The 16,451-nt window shown below is 51.8% G+C and overlaps 1 protein-coding gene across 2 annotated transcripts; it reads right to left on the bottom strand.

Annotated features, from left to right (window-relative positions):
• Positions 1 to 1,550: 1,550 nt before the first annotated feature.
• On the bottom strand, positions 1,551 to 14,552 carry CFAP20 (cilia and flagella associated protein 20). Of its 2 annotated transcripts, none has more exons than XM_075715420.1 (6): positions 14,454 to 14,552; positions 7,842 to 7,921; positions 6,641 to 6,752; positions 6,093 to 6,281; positions 4,809 to 4,919; positions 1,551 to 1,660 (listed from the first exon to the last, which is right to left on the bottom strand). In XM_075715420.1, exons 1-6 carry the CDS (start codon positions 14,535 to 14,537, stop codon positions 1,559 to 1,561), a joined length of 678 nt encoding a protein of 225 aa, XP_075571535.1. In that variant the 5' UTR covers positions 14,538 to 14,552; the 3' UTR covers positions 1,551 to 1,558. The 2 variants fall into 2 exon arrangements, with proteins under 2 accessions (XP_075571535.1, XP_075571536.1); XM_075715421.1 differs by lacking the exon at positions 1,551 to 1,660 and adding an exon at positions 3,477 to 3,936.
• Between the last annotated feature and the right edge of the window lie 1,899 nt (positions 14,553 to 16,451).

The following is a 16,451-nucleotide window of genomic DNA, read 5'->3' as shown; positions in this document are numbered from 1 at the left end:
GCTGCTCATGCTACCCTCACACCCACCCTGCAGCCACCAACTCCGCTCCCTCCCTGTGGTGCCAGACCATTCATCTCATGGGGAAGAAAGTAATTTCTGGGGCCACAGGGGCAACATACGAGGTGACAGTAGAGCAGATGGTCTGCTTTCAGCACAACTTAGCATCCATCGTCTTCTCGCCTCTAGTGGCTCCAAGGCTTTCCTCATCACATCCCAGGGTAGCTCTCAGGGCACACAGCCACCCTGTCATCCAAATAAAATCTTGCTTGGGTGGTCCCATTTTGCAGCCTGCCAGGGGAAGCTCTCACCATTCCCACAGGCGCCAACAGGGCTGGAAGATCAACTCTCCCTGTGTGCAGAAGTGGCCAAAGTCCCCAGTACGGTCACTCATTTTTCCTGGGGGGTTGCCAATGGCAAAACTCAAATCTTGCCTCCAGCACTGTCCTCCCCACACTAGACAGCAGTTGCAGAGGATTAGCATCACCCTAGAGGTGTAATCCATCCACAAAGATGACAACATTTGGCCCAAGACATCCAGGGAGATCCAGAACTGGAGGCAGAGAGGGCAAGGACCAGAGTTTGGCACCGATTTTTTTGATTCCTGCATATCACCTCCATGATCAGAGCTCTGTGCCTTGTGTCAGGATCCACTTATAGGAAGGAGACAAAGACACAGACAAGGACAGAAGCCTGCACCAGTGTCCTGCCACTCCACAGGGCCAGACTCTCACCTGGACTGCTTCTGCCCCAGCAGCAGAGCAAATGGACAGAAAGCTTTCCAAGAAAATCTTGTTGTCTGCTTCCCCTGCCGCCTGCCCAGGCAAAGTGACGGGAGCCAAGGGATGTCCCAGCCTTCGCTCACACCACACAGTGACTGCCAGCTGCTCCAGCTTGGTCCGAGCATGTCTGCTCCCTGGCCCAACCTGGGGAGGGTTGCTCTCCCGTCCCTTACTCCAAGGTGCTGCAGCCCATGCACTCAACATCCTTCAGTGGCCAAGATTTCAAAGGGAAACTTTGCCTTTGATGTAGAAAACAGGCTCTGAGCACTTAGGTCCTGATCAAAGCACCCAAGTGCAGGACCTTGCCACAGCCAGTGGAAAAGGAAGGTGAAAAGCCAGCAGAGGCAAGGAAAACTCATCTTCAGGCAGGTCCCGCTCTGCCCTGGGTTGAATCCAGGGCTCCCTGCGAAGAAAGATTCCTTTCTCTCCCACTAGACATGAACTGCAATAAGGACTTAAGCAGGAAGGAAGGAGCAGGCCACCCACAGAAGGATGAACGAGGAGATATTTAAGACCTATTTAAGACCTATTCTCCACAGGCTGCCTGCGCTGAACCAGGACTCCCCCTCTGCTTACCCCTCACACCATCCTGGGGCTGTCCTGGGAACACACAGGTGGTAACCGTCCTCAGGGCAGACTCTCATCTCTGCATCCACATTCTTCCTGCCTTCCTCCACTCTCTCCATGTAGGAGGACGTTGTGTCCGAGCCACGTCAAGAGCCATAACCAAAGCAGTAAGAAGCTGAGCACTTTATCGCAGGAGTTTTGCTGGTGCACATTTACTGTAGGAAATGACTGCTGACAGGATGCCTGGGACATTTTGGTCTATCTGCCAGCAGCATCCTCTTCTCCTGCAGGGAGAGCATCCAAACTTCACTCACCTTCAGCAAGATGGTTAAAGTTTGGATGGGAAAGGGGGATTAGAAGAGGAAGATTTTTGAAGAACACTGTGTAAATCCACCACCATCAGGCCCTAAAGGAAAGAACCAGTATCTGATAATGCTCCACTTTGTGCAGCACGTAAACAGGAAGATTCAGTATTTTGTTTCATATTAAAAAAATACACAGAGGGTCCACATGGATGTAAGGGTTTGCGACTGGGAGCTTATTCCAGCAAATCCACTGGCACAGGTCCTAGAGGTCAGGCAGGAACTGGCAGCCAGCTCATGGCCCTGGGGAGCCCAGCCCCTCTTAACGCATTAAGGTCACTCACTCAGAGCAAACCTGACTCCTCAAGGACAAGGGACAACTCCAGCATGGGACCCAGCAGGGCAAGGAAAGGCAGCAGCTCCTGGTGAGTGCTTGGCCGCCAATGACTGCCAAAAACACAGGCTCATGAGCAAAGGCTTGTGGGAAAGGATGCATGGTTTACCCTGCTGGGGTTTGATGGATTCCCTCAGGAGCTCCCCCAGCCCTGGCAAGCTTTGCAAACATGGCAGGAAAGACTCGTCATGGACTTTATTAAGGCACACAATACAATGCAATTCCACTTAACAAATCTCAAGTCCAGCCAAGCCTTGACAGATGTCAAAGCAAGATGGACGGTGCCTTCCCATGTGGGCTTCCTTGCCTTGGCTCAGAGCTACCAAGCTATTCAGCTGCTATAAAAATTGGAAAGGTCTTCTCCAGAAGCCTTCTGCAGGTGCAGTCCAGCACCACATGGCAGCATGTTCAAGGCCCACTAGCTTTAAAGGTACAAATAAGGCAGCTGCATTATAGGTGTCCTGAAAGCTGGCCAGAGGTAAAGTAGGGTCCATACAGAGGAGCTGCTGACCATGAGGGTGCACAGACATGCCAAACCTTTAAACCAGGTGGAGAGTCAGTGATCAGGATTAAACCCAGAATCTGGGGCAGATGTTCCCCAACAGGCTCTCCTCCTGGGAGAGACCAGCTTTGTTTTATGGAACAATAATGAAAGTGAAGTCTTCCCAATTCACTGCACAGCCCAACACCAGGGAAGGATCAGTACCTGCCTTAGGTACTAACCCACCCGAGTAGCTGTGGGGGACTTGGCCCCAGGGAGGAAAGGTATCAGCTACTCCAGACTCTCTGTTACTGGCAAAGGTCTGCAGCCTCCCGTCCACAAGCCTTTCCACAACAAAGGCAGATTGGTTTGAGGCAGGGAAGGGCAGCTTCAGCACAGGAAAAGACTTCCGCTCCTGTTACACTGCTTTGCTAAACCTCCCCTTTGATCCCTGGGGAAAGGGACAATTTGGCAGCTGGGCGGCTATTGTGTGCCTCTTGCTATAAGTAGCTGCTAAAGGCTTGGTTGAGAGCTGGAGCAAGTTGTTTAACTACACAGTGAACACAGATGTGCCCTAGCAGGCAGGTAAGACCAATTTGTCACTGCTGGGAAAACAGCTTCAAGAAGGGAATGAAAAACCCATTTTCATGTACTAAAAGTGAATAGCATGAGTTTTTGTCACAGGTAGAGTACCACAAACCTTATAGACTGGAGACAGATCCTGTCTCCTTTATGGAAACTTGACTATTTTTCCTCTATCCAGATTGCTGTTGTTCACGTCTGTGCTATCCCTTAAATAGTGAGGCTGCCAATCAAAAGTCAAATTCAGAGGCAAATTCTAACTTCTGGGCTCCTAAAGAAATTCTTCAGCACTTTCTGAAGCACTAACATGTGCAAATTAAAGGATCCATCAAAGGAGGAAGAAGCCAGAAGCAGACTTACAGAGTCAAATGTTTAATAATTTTCCAAGAGTATTACATCCATATTTAGAGCATATATAAAATAAGAGATGAAAAACAAGGAAAGAAAAAATAAAATTGGTATCTTTAAGAGGGCACACTTAACCCCGTAATTCCTGCTGAATCCCCTCTTTGGAGGCACAGTGGCCACTTTGAGCAACTCTGTACAACACAAGAGCACCTATCAGGCCACTTGCAGTGTTCAAGCTCAGCACTTTAGGAACAGCTAGGAAAACTGATTCTGTACAACTCATGCACCAACAACATAGTCCCAGACCTGTTACATGGTTAATTGTGTCCTGTCCAGAAGAGGGATACCAGATGAATCAAAGTTACCCTAGGCAAGGTGAGCTGATCTAAAACTTGGTCTCAGCAGGGCCTTCTCTTCCACCTGCTTTTGTTTTCCTACTGACCCCAGACATTTTTCGCATCTCTTCCCAACATGGTGTTATTGCTGGACAGAGCAGGGAGAAGAAAGGAGACACTTATTAGACTCAGCAGCACCAAGACAACTGTACTGGGAGGGCTCCAAGCATTCCCCAGACACCCTGGGAGGCTGCTACAGCCCAGAAGGCAATGACAGGTTCCCCAGAGGTGTTACCTACTGTTAGCACTGCCTTCTGCCTCCCACTAAGATCAGCACCCACCATCCTCCCTCAGCTCCTTGAAATTTTGCCCCTGCTAAAAGAAGCATCTGCACTGGGACAGGCTGGCCCTGGCAAAGAAGGTGCTTCCTCAGAAGCCTTAAGACTGCTGCCAATATGCCAGGGACTCTGCTCCCGTCACCCTAAGAGCAGATCTTGGCATCTCCTCCTGCTAGGCAGCCACAACCTTGCCTGTCACCTTCCCACCTCATAGCACCACCATCTGCACTGGGCCCGGAAAAGATCAGAGAGGGGTAAATTTGGGCCAGAGGGACACAAACAGCATCTCTCCTGGAAGACAAGTGTGGAGCTGCAGCTAGCTCTGAAGAGCAAAACCACCGTGCTGAGTCATGGGTGAAAGCTCTGGAGAGATGCCAGGAGGCTGCCACCCTGCCCAGAGTCCTTCAACACAAACAGGAAGGACATGGGGAGCAGCTGCACAGCTCACCCTACTCCTAGATGGGAACGACGACTTCCATGCTCAGTAGCTTTCTTGCCAATGCACAAGGCACCCCCAACAGACTGCTCACCCTGGCAACAGTGAGGGTGCTCCCTGGCTGACAGCCAGAGCTGCTAAGAGCTCTGCTGCTAGAAGAAACTCTGGATTGTGAAAGCAGCAGGAAGAGGAACGCTAGCCTGGCCCAGCTGCTGCTCCCACCCTCCTTGCCCACGGCTAGCTCACCTTGGCCTTGTTCTGGACGGGCAGATACAGCTTGAACTCAGCTGGGAGCTCATCCTCTGAGTAGAGCCGGTCAGAGAAGTACACCCGTCGGATGCGACAGTTGGCGTGGATCTGAGAGTCAAAAGAGAGTCAGTCCATTTTCCATATTCTCTTTCCATGTCCAGCTTTTCTGTCATGCAGCAGCCTGGATTCCTTGGCTCAGCAGTTGGAGAAGAGACCTCGCTGCCTCTCTCTGAATCTGACAGAGCATCAGAGAAGAGACATTGGCCCATGCCCTCTGCTTTGTGTTAGATGCTCTCTCCAGTGATGCAAGCTGGCTCAAAGGATTTGGCCAAGCTCTGGCATCTCTGCAAACTGAGATGTGCCTTAGTTGCTTAGAGGGTTCTTTACTGTGAACCCACCTCTGCTTCTCCACTGGTATCAGCATTTGCCAGAACACTCTCAGCCTCAGCTTGCTGCATTTTTAACATTCCCTCTTCAAGGCCTCCCTGAGGTCAGGAATGAGACTGTCTAGTCTGTGCTGCCTCCACTATCAGCTGGCAGCAAAGGAGTAGCTCCAGTCTCCCTCATGGGTATGTGAGAAGGCAGACTTTTCCACTGACTGCCTGCTCATCTCAGCAACTCCACAAGAAACTGCAGCAGTCCCATCATACTAAGGAACAGGCATGCTCCGCACAGAGGCATTCCTCAAAATAACGCATGTCACTGGACGCAGCAAACATGAATCCCTATGGAGGAAGTTTCATGTCCGCAGCAAGAACAAATGCTGCATCAGCTCTGGTTCAAGGGGCTTTGTGAAGGCAGGGTCACTCCACCTGCACTAGGAAACAAGCTTGACCAGGGATATGTATGGACCATGACACCCTGGGTCTTTACCAGCCAAGCTCCCACTTGGCCAGTCAGTGTCTGGCGCGTCTGGACAGTAAGGCAGCACACAGCTAATTCCCAGCAGACCTCCATCCAGCAGGATGCATGGCACGCTGCAGAGAACTTCAGGTGGGCTGCAATTCTCACCCTAACCAATAGTCAGCAAGAAAAACAAGATGGAAATGGGCTAGTAGTCTAGCCCATACCAATTTAGTCCAGTGAAGTGAGGCAGCACCAAGACCTCTGCTGCCTCAGTCAGGCCTTTGCTCCCCTCCTGCAGTGCTCTGCAAAGAGCAGGACTGGCAAAGGAACCAGTCAGGGCTAAACGTGGATTCCCAACCTACAGCAAGGCTGTCCCAGCCTGCAGGAAGACTACCAACCATAGGTTTCTGTGGGCAGGACATGCCTGCTTCTCACCTGAACTCTCAGGGTCTCGATGTAATTTGTCCCATAAGCCCGGCGCGTGAAGTCTGACAGGTTGAACTGGATTTGGTTCCAGCCATCGTCCAGCCGCATGGGCATGGTGCAGATGAAGGGCTTCACCCGAGTCGTGCTCTGGTAGTTACTCGCCCGGAAACGCCGGCGTACATTCTTATCATCCAGCACCTGGGGCAAGGAAGGAAGGCTGCTGACCCAGGCATCAGGGCCCCCCAGCTCCCCAAGACAGCAGGTGTTCTGGACTCAGGCTTTACCTGTCTCGGAGAGGGCTCTCCTACTCCCACCCCTCCATTTCACAGCAGAAGTATTTTTAACACAGGAAACACACCCATTTTCAGGAATAGCAACAATGCGTTTGTGAGCTGACTGATGCCCCCATAGAAGACCTGACACATGACAGGGCCAAGAAAGCAAAACTGTTTTGGGGACCACATGCTGCCCAGGACAAGCTCCAACATAAGACTGCGGGCTCCCTGGCACCTTCCTCACTGGTCCCTGGAGCAGCCTCCCCACTGCATGCTCCTCACCTGCACTTCAAAAGTGAAGTATTTCTTCAGGTTCTTGATGATCATCACTAGGAAAGGTAGTTTGATGCCCAGGGTCTTTTTTGGGTCAGCAGGGCATGTGATGTACGTGGTACTGAGAGGGACAGAAAAATGCTTTAGGATCTCACACGGCACAAAGCACACAGCCCAAGTCCCAACTCTCCCTTGACCTAATGCAGTCTTGGAGGACAGGCAGAAAAAGACAGCTGTGATCACAAGATCTCAACAACAACCAGAGCTTCCTGCAACAGGAGGGAGAGTTTCAGAGGTAGCTGTAGGGAGAACAAGATAAAAGGCCCAAAGAACGCATTTCAAATCCCACCTTTCTCATCCAGGGCATAAAAGTCCTTCCTGGACAGCTTCATCTCCCCAGTTTCAAGGCCATGTCAGCACTGTTTCTTAACACAACCTCCTCCTACCCTTGACTGAACAGGTAGAGCCCTCAAGAGCACAGCAGAGGCCCTGTGTGCTCTATATGGCTGGGAAAACAGAGGTCATGAGACCTAGAAGTACACGTCATGCCTGGCAAGTTCTGCATCAACACATCTTGGGAGGAAGAGAAGCATTGGCTTAGCCTGGCTGCAGGAGAGGAGCCTCTGCTGCCCTTATAAGGAGCGCCCTGCTCTGAATCACCCCTGGAGAAGCCTTGGAGACTCTGAACCCACTCATGGCATGGAGCTGGTGTTTCTCTCCCCAGTCGATGGAGACAAGGTTGCTAAGTGAAGCACCATAAGCAATTCCCCTCATAAATCTCCCTTTGATCTTCCTGCTGTTGGGAGAGCAGCTGTCATGTGGGAAGAGCAGCAGAGCAGGCCTAAGACAATAAAAGATGCAGAAGGCAGTGCTGCTTTCTCAGTAACTGGCAGTACTGACTGGGGACCGAGTATCAAATACAGCTTTTTTCCCCAGGTGATGGAAAAATAATGGGACGTTATTTTTATTTTTCATCCCTTAGCCCTATTGAGGATGACAGAGGGCTCTACAAGCATGCCCAGGGAAAAGCACCGTACAGTGCCACAGAGGGGTATCAGTGATCTGACCCCAGATCATATTCTTCAATTTATTGACAAAGAGATTGCCGTAGAGTCTGAAGGAGATGTCTGCTGGGCACCAACATCTTTCACTCTGCTCCAGGGCCAAGCCCCCAGTGCACACTAGGGCAAAAGAAGATGCCTTCTCCTACCTCACATTAGTTCCTTCGATCTCCAGCACCAGTGACTGAATGTCATTGTCAGTGATTCGCTTGATGTGGCCATTGCGCACCTGGAAGAAAAGTGGGGCAGACAGCACAGATGTTACTTGAGAGGGAAACAAGAGGCTCCCACAGCTCCATTGAGAGGGGGAAAAAAGATCCCAGAAGGACCCATCTACATTCACTTGGCTCCTATTGTCCTGTGCATCTCTGTTTCCAAGGCTTTGATCACCGCCCCAGAGTGCCAGGACTCCAAGCAAGAGTTTATGGCCCAGCATGCTGCACAGACACCGAGTGCAGGACTTCGATCTATCAAAATAGGCTACAGTGAACACAAGTGACTCAGGCCTCATGTTAGAGGCCCAAATAAACAAAGAAAGAAGTGTCAGAGCACGATCAAACTAAGCGGAATAAGGGGTAAAAACAAGTACAAGCAATACAGAGGCAAGCAAAGCGAGCCACCAGCCAGCCACCGGTCACCAAGGCGTCTTAGTCTCTGTTGCTTGGCATGGCTGACTGCCTATGTGGAAGAGCAGGACTAGATGAGAGCTTGGTTAAAATTCTTCATAATTGCAGCACATGCAAGTGCAGAGCCATCATCTGCTCTGCTGAGGAGCGCAGGGATTTGGCTATTCAGATGCAGTCAGCTCCCCACAGAGCTCAGGGAAGCCAGGGCTGGAACCAGGAGCCAACACAAATTCATTTTTCTCCACAAGCAACATGGCTGAATCCCAAGGTCTAAGGATTTATTTTTTTTAATGAAGCAGCTCACTTCCCATCAAATTTATCTCCATTTAAAAGGCACTTTTGCAAATTAAACCCTCTCCTCTTCCCCAATGCCAGATCAGTGAATTGCAATGCTCCTTCCGGCTCCATGAATTAGTTTCTCTAGCACCTATCACCGCTGCTAATATATAGGATACATTAAGCTTCTAATGGGATGGTTCCAGTCATGAGCTACAAAGTAATTTACAGCTTTAGCAGTTCATCTTCAGAGTTCATTTCTTCAGAGGGATGTACCTGGGTGATGTTGCACACATTTGCTGGAAGAAAGAGATAAGCTCTGGGAGCAGCCCACCCCCCTGGCCTGTCTCTGCACTAAGCAGTTTCACGAAACCTCAGCCTGGATCACCCAGCTGCTGCTGATAAGCATGAGAGTGCAGCTCACCCTGGCAGGCTGCTCTTAACTCTGCTTCAAGCCCGCACAGATACTTCCAGAAAACATTAAACTCAGAGAGAGGATCCTTACAAGATAACTGTATTTCTCCTTTGCATCAAATGCAACTCCAGTGGATTTATAGTTTTGTTCAGGAGAAACCAACTGCACAAGATGTGCCTCTCTGTATTTGAAGCAGCAATTGGCATATGGGAAATTAAATCCTGGAAGCCACAGCGATACAGCATGTAGACTTAACAGCGGGAAACAATCCTGCCTAAGCAGGTGACAGTAGAGCACAACAAAGCCTGCCTCCACACCACATAAGACAGCTTTCACCAAGGGTAGCTTATGGCTCCACAGAGGGGAGAAGGTTCAGGTTTGGGCTTCTCTGGAGAGGACAGTAACAGAGAAAACAGCTAAGCATGCTTTAAACCAATTAGTCAGCAGAGTTTCCATCTGCAACCAGGTTCCTTCCTTAGCCTGTGAAGGCCTTCCTTCCCCAGATTACAGGGACAATGACAAGCAACTCTTCTTCCTCAGCATTGCCAAAACCAGAATGAAAGACAGCAGAGAAGAGAGGACATAAGTACAAAACAGGGCCAGACTGCGGCACAGCCCTTCTTCCCAGTCCTACCTAGCTCAGTATAAGTTTTTGTGAGCTGCAGGGAGACAGGCTGCACAGGCACCCTTCCACACAAAAGCCAGCCTGTCTGCATGTGCTTGCAGCCAGTGCTGGTAGTACAGACACACAGATATTCCAATCATGACATCCAGCACCAGCTGGATCAGAAGTCCAAGCAGTCTCACCATTTTGGTAAGATAAGGCTGCATTCAGGAGTGCTCACCACCAATGGCGGCTCAAAGTGCTGCCCTCTGTGACGTGGTAGTGCCAAATGCCCCAACTTGACCCCTCGGCTCACTCCAGAGCCCAGCTCCCTGCCAGAGGCTGAGCTCCTGCCTGCCTCAGGGAGCACCTCCCTGATGGAGGACACATTTTGGTCACAGCCAGAGGAGCACTACTCTTCCTCCACCAGCTCTGGCGGTCCCTTCCCAATGGGCTTGCACAGCCCAAGAAGCAACCTCTGGCTCCATAAAGCACAGCCACCAGCTCTGTGCAGCACAGGGCAGGAGAGATGGTCCTGCTGTGCTTGCACTGGCTACTCAGCAAGAGCTCCCAGTCTTCAGGGGCTTTCCCCTCCCTCATGGAAGCTCAGAAAGAGAAGGCTTCAGAGAATTTTAGAAATCTAAACAAAACACTCCACATTTCTACTTGGCCAATATTTTCTAGCCATCTTAAGCCTAAGAAGTTGGATTTTTGAAGCTGGAAAAAAGGGTAATAGCACTCTTAAAAAATAAAAGTTTTTCAAATGCCTAATATCCTCTGAATCAGGATAACTGGGGAGTTACCTGCTGTCTAAAGACAAACTGAAAAAGCTTTTTTTGTAGATGCAGTCCTCAAGTCTCACAAGGTCTGGAGGGAGCAGCAGCTTCACAGATAGTTGTGTCTGAACATATATATTTCTTGATGCTGCTGTTGCTGCTAGCAACACTAGTCAAACATAACAAAGACCAGAGGAAAAGCAGCAAGGAGCAATCCTCCTCAGGCCCAGGCGCTCACCCACTGGCGGATGGGATGCCATGGTCCGAGGCCGACCTCTGGAGGCTTGCTCCTGCATCGTTGCCAGCCAACCCGTCATTAGGTGATGGGCTTGTGCCAGCAACAGCAAGCTGAAACAAGGCCGGTACCATCACCCAGACTACCATAGGCACGGGTACACCCTCACCTCAGGACAGGCCAGCACTTCTCAAAGCTAGTGGTGGGTCCAGAACAGGCACGAGGCCCTTGTGCCACCTCCCTCCCCCAGGAAGGGAGAGGGGGCAAAACAAGAGGCAAAAGCAGAAGCTACCTGGATCTGCTGTAGTGTCTGGTGCACACAGGTTTGGGGAGGAGGAGTGAGCAGCACAGGACTGCTGTATTTGAGATGCAGAGATCTGGGGCAACCCGGACAAGGATGCTGTGCGAGAGAAGCAAAGGAGGGTCCCCAGACTAATGAGTCAGAGAAGGACTGCAAGAGAGGACCCCACCACAGCGTTCACAGGGACTTGATCCTGGCCACGTTCATCAGGGAAATTGTTATCTGCAACCTGGTGGCAGAGGACACATTTGACATTCAGACAGGTACTGAATGCTAGCTGACCTCGCGTCCTCCCAACAGCATTTGAAATTGCTAACGATATTCCACATCAACACGCCAGCAGAAGGAATATGGAGAAATTAGCGAGAGGATTGATAGGTTTGACAAGTTTCATCAAACCATTCCCATTTAATCTGCAGAAAAGCATCAGTGAGTCCCCTGGAGACTGGTCAGCATGTATCCATGCAGTGGCAGGGGGACCATGGTGGCAGGATGCTGCAGGAATAAACAGAGAACTCTGAACAATGAAGTGCTGGAAGGCAAACAGAAAACACCTTGCAAACAGGTCTCCAAACCAGGCACATGCACTGGAAGGCAGGAGAAGCAAGCACAGCCCAGCAGTTACCAGCTCTCTGTGGACAAGGCTGAAGGAGGAACCTCTGCCTGCAGGGACGGTGGGACAATCACCATGCTCTTCCCAAGGCCTGGACACATCAGTCCTCCCAGAGTCCCCCGGGACAGTATGCTGCTGGCCAGGACAGATTGGGCTTGGCAGGGTTTGCTGCCAATGCCTGCCCAGAGCTTACCCACAGCCCTTGAGGGAGAAGGGAGAGAAGGGAAGGACTATATCCTACTACTTAGAGGGAGGTTACAAATGCTCACAACAAGGAAAGTCTTCCAGTACCCCATTTCTACACCTACATCACATGAAGAAGCCTCTACTTCACACTGTCTCCATCAGCACAAGCATCCTACTAGGGCCAAACAAGAAATGGTTTTCCCCATGTCACAAAAGCTTGAGATTCCTTAAGATCTACCAAAAAAAAAAAAAAAAAATCACTATCTGCTGGTACTTTTTCCAAAGATAAGACAGTTCACATTAGGACAATGAATCCAGTAATCAGGGCATTCACCTAGGACATAGCAGAACATCAAATCCCTTATTTCCAATTCTCACCAAAACTACATATGCATTTCATGCACCCTGAAGAGAGCAGCGATCACTTATTGCAAAGTTTTGGTTGCTTTCCCTGCTTCCAGAAACCCCAACCCTAGCCCCCTCCTGCGGCAATGCCAGAGCTGGAACATTCCTGGAATGTCTGGGTTTGGACAGATCAGTATTTTCCCATAAATAAATAACTAAACCCACTGGAAAAATCCTTCACCGTTTCTGGACATTTACTCACTTCTTGAATGTGCTGCCCAAGCCAGAAGCCAGCCTGCCCCTCTGCTGCAGGCCTGGCAGGTTCTTGCATTGAGCCAGAGAGGCTTCATCAGCAACTTAGCACCAGCCTCTCTGCTTGCAGCAGGCCATCAGCACCCAAACCATCAGTGGCACTTCCCCCACGCTCTAAGTTCACACAGCCTTTGCACCGCCCAACACGCAAGTCAGCAGCATGAGCAGGATTTTTCTGAAGGGGTTGAACAGGGGAGATGACACCCATGTGCGGTGGAGTAAAAACCTTAGGGACTCCTCTTTCTCAGCTCCAAGGCAGTGAGATGTTCGAAGTGCCACCCTTTGCCTCCTGCTGCTGCAAACACACCAAGGGTGTCAGATCAGCAAACCCACCACCCCAACTTTTTAAATGGAAAAGCAAGGTGAAAGAGTGAGCGATGCTGATATCCACAGGAAAAGAAGTCAGAAAACCCACTCTGGTTTCAATGCCACACCTTTGTGAGCAGGGCAGTCCTCACAACAAGCTCACCCAAGTGGGCCATGCTTCCTCAGGACAGACAGACCTCTAAGCGAGAAAGAGCACCCGCACACAGCCCTGCTGCTCACGCAGGGTCCTTATGCAGGGCTGCTGCCACCGGGCAGCGCCAGAGGAGCCCAACCACGTACAAGCCCTACAGCAGGCGATGGAAACAGCCTGCACACCCAGCTGCTGTTCTTGGGAACAGCAGTGCTAATTTTTCATCAGTCTTTTCTGGCCAATCCAGCGACTATTGCACCCGAATGGACCACTGCTTATGTCCACCCTGCAAGTGGAGTTCCTGCTGGCCACCCCACAAGCTGCACGATTGCAATGGTATCACCATGCACAGGATGGTTCACATTGGAAGGTACCTCAGGAGGTCTCCAGTCCAACCTCTGCCTCCAAGCAGCACCAGCCCAGACTGTTCATGGCTTTATCCACTCTGGAGGCATGCTACCTCCCTTTGTCTAAGAGTCTTTAATGCATCTTGTCCTCCACCATCCAAATAAGCTGCCGATCCTTTTTTAAAGTGATGAATATTTGTGCAAAACCCCTAATGCAGGCACATGCACACAGCCAAGCTATGCGAGGCAATCCAGTTCTTCGCAGAGCTGCATGGGTGCATTCCCATTGATGAGAAATGGGATGGGTGTGCACTGCCCGTCCCCCATCCCACGACTTGTAAATGCTCACGTGAGCCCACTGAGGTCAAACAACACTGCTGTCTGCTGAACTGCCTTGAAGGCTTTCATTCCTGCTGAAACCACAAGAAATTCAGGTTAGTTTCAAGCACAAGTAACTGAATACACGTCATAACCTCAAAGAGGGGAGCCTGCTCTCAGCGAGTATAACAAGCATTTTGCAGAATCACTTTTAGGTAGCAACATTACACTTTTAGGTAGCAACAAACTCCCGTTTGTAAACAGGAGGAAGCAACAGGTCTCAACACCTCCAAACTTCCTGATAAGGGCTCCCTGATGCAAGATACCCAGGAGAACGCTGGGAACCCTCAACAGAACGACTCTAGAAACACGAAGGAAAAACAAACAGATGAAACCTTCATGACTTCCTGTACACCCTAAAAGCTGCCACACAGCCTACCTTTAAATACCTTTAGCAAGCCTGTTTAAAAAATTGGTCACATGCAAGAGAAGACCCCTATCTCAGTTACATCCAGCTACTGTGGGGAAGCTGCCATATGTGGCGAAAGGTCGGTTTGTTTTCTGCTGCTTATTTCCAGCATTTGACATTTTTTGTAGCCTCTTGCAGTCCTGCATCTCCTGACATCGGGCTGGCCGGCTCCCCTGCCCAGGGGGCTCTGCTGCTCAGCAAACACAGAAAAGAAGATACTTTTATAAGAACATATTTCCCTCAAAAAAAAAAAAAACCCCAAAACAAACCCAAAAACAACCTGGAGGGGTGCCGGTAACCTGCCACGGGCAGCTCAGGCACCGGCGGTGTGACAAGAGCAGCCCCACAGATGCCCAGGCCCTACCGGCTGCTTCCTGGTAGGCCGCGGGCCCTCGTCTCGCCACGCCGGGACGGAGGCGGCCCCGCGCAGCCCCAGGAGGCTGAGGCGAGCGGCCGCTCTGCTCCCCTGGCTCCGTCTCACCTTCTTGTCCCAGATCTGGAGAGGCTTGCTGCCAATGCTGTACAGCACCGAAAGGAACCCGCTCTGGAACGTGTTCTTGAACATGCCGAGGCCGCGGCGGGCCGGGCCGGGCCGGGCGCCGCTCTGCCGGGGCCGGGGCCGGGGCCGGGGCCGCCGCTCTGCGCTAGGACACAGCGAGTCCCGCAGATCCCTCCGCTCCTCCCGTACCTCTGCCCCACGCTTCCGGGTCGCGGCGCCGCCGCCGCCGCCACCACCACCAGGGAACTACTTTCCGCGCCTCCAGGCTGCGGTCGGATCTACTTCCGGCTGCCACTGAGGGACGAGGTGTTGTGTGAGCGCGTGCTGCCATGGCAACGGGGATGGGCGGGGCCGGAGCGGAGGGACGGGAGAGGGCCGGGGGCGGGCGTGGAGGGCGAGGCCCTCTCCGGATGTCTGCGGTGCGGCCCTGCGGGGCAGGCACTGGTCGGTACTGTCCTGCCGGGCTCTTGTGCCTGGCCACCGGCGTTGAGCGGCGGCGGGCACGGCCCTGCTGAGGGCTGAGGCACACGCCATTGCCCGCCCGCCCTCCCTGGCTCTGCCTCTCGGACCCGGCGGCGGTGCTGGTTGCCAAAGCGCCGGCCGCAACCGGCTTTGGGGTTTCCCGCCCACCGGTGGGCCAGGTGCCTGGGAGGGGATCCCTGTCAGGGCCGGCCTCTGTCAGGCCGCTGTCCCAGCCCAGAAGGGCATAATGAGGGTGTCCTGGTGGCTCAGGCTGCAGGGCAGGTGGGTGTGGTGTGGCCACAGCGCTGGACACCCTCCTGAATAGATCCTGGCCAGCAGGGAAATCCTCAATGCGGTGAAGCCCCAGCTTGGGCAGGGCCCTGAGCTACCGAGTGCCAGGGCTTCCACCAGCCCTGAAGGTCTCACTGGGCAGCAGTGACACAAGTACTGACTCTCTGCCGTTTCCTCATTTGCTCAGCAAAGCACATTACTGAAGCCAAGACCATTCAAGGCTATACAGCCATGACCAGTCCACTGTAGCTAATGAAATGGCTAGTACTACGTCTACTGAACACTTCGAACTTAGGTGGGTACATTTTTAAGATGTCCCAATACTCCCCCTGCGATTCACAACCATCAGGATGCTTTGGTTTTATATTTCCAACAACGCACTTTGCTCATGGAGCATTTCTCAGTTTGGGCTCTGCTGTTTCTTCCTAGGGGCTTCTGTTTCTCTCTGAGCTGGTTTTACAAGACCGGAGTGTCCAGACAGTGTTTGCTCCCCTTTGCTGCTTCCCTTAGCTCCAATCTTGCTCCCAAGTTCCCAAGCTTCACTTGCCCCAGCAGGTGACATCCATCCATCCCAATCCTGGTGCTGCTTGGAGCAGCCTGTGCGCATCGGCAGGTACACATTGGAAATCCTGCATGACTATTAATGCCAACAGCTCCATTAAAGCACAAGTGATAAATGCTCACAGCTTAGCCCTGTGTCTGTGGACCTGCGTTTTTGGGTAGCACTAAGGATGAGTACCGGAAAGCAGCTCCTGTCACTCCCAAGCCATTTCCTGACTAGGGTCTTCCAAGACATGGCCAGGCCCTTTCCTGTACCTCTGTGGCCAAGGTAAAGGCAAACACCTTTGATGGGAGTGGAAGGGAAGGGTGTTTTGGTCACACAATGGCAGTGAGCATGTCCTACCCTCCACCAAGCCAATTCTCAGCCCTCTGATGCCACCCACCCAGGCTGCAGCTGGCTGCAGCCATGTGCTCAGAGGTCTATGTTTCTGCCATGTGCTGATGCAGCACTAACAGGGATGCACTGGTGCCAGAGGCTGCTGCCTCATTAGGTCAGAAACCACTGCAATGTCTGCAAATCCGTGCTTTCCAGAGGAGCCTCCTGCACATCAGCCAGTGCGGGAGGTTGTCCCAGTCCTGCGTCATGCTTTCTGTGACATTTCCTCAGACAGCATTTCAGGCCAGAACTGCTCTATCTCCATGTGGAAACAGGCCAGATTCTGCACT

This window comes from Pelecanus crispus, chromosome 8 (genome assembly GCF_030463565.1).
Source record: "Pelecanus crispus isolate bPelCri1 chromosome 8, bPelCri1.pri, whole genome shotgun sequence".
Lineage (NCBI taxonomy): Eukaryota > Metazoa > Chordata > Aves > Pelecaniformes > Pelecanidae > Pelecanus > Pelecanus crispus.
The sequence above is the reverse complement of the archived record's forward strand: the minus strand, read 5'-3'. Positions and strand labels throughout refer to the sequence as shown.

What these genes read in the sequence shown, in the direction of transcription:
- CFAP20 (XM_075715420.1), bottom strand. Translation starts at nt 14,537, where the DNA reads ATGTTCAAGAACACGTTCCAGAGCGGGTTCCTTTCGGTGCTGTACAGC. An exon ending in TCCAGATCTGGGACAAGAAG is followed by an intron (nt 7,922 to 14,453) that starts GTGAGACGGAGC and finishes CTTTTCTTCCAG; the next exon opens with GTGCGCAATGGCCACATCAA. An exon ending in ACTTCACTTTTGAAGTGCAG is followed by an intron (nt 6,282 to 6,640) that starts GTGAGGAGCATG and finishes TCCTTGCCCCAG; the next exon opens with GTGCTGGATGATAAGAATGT.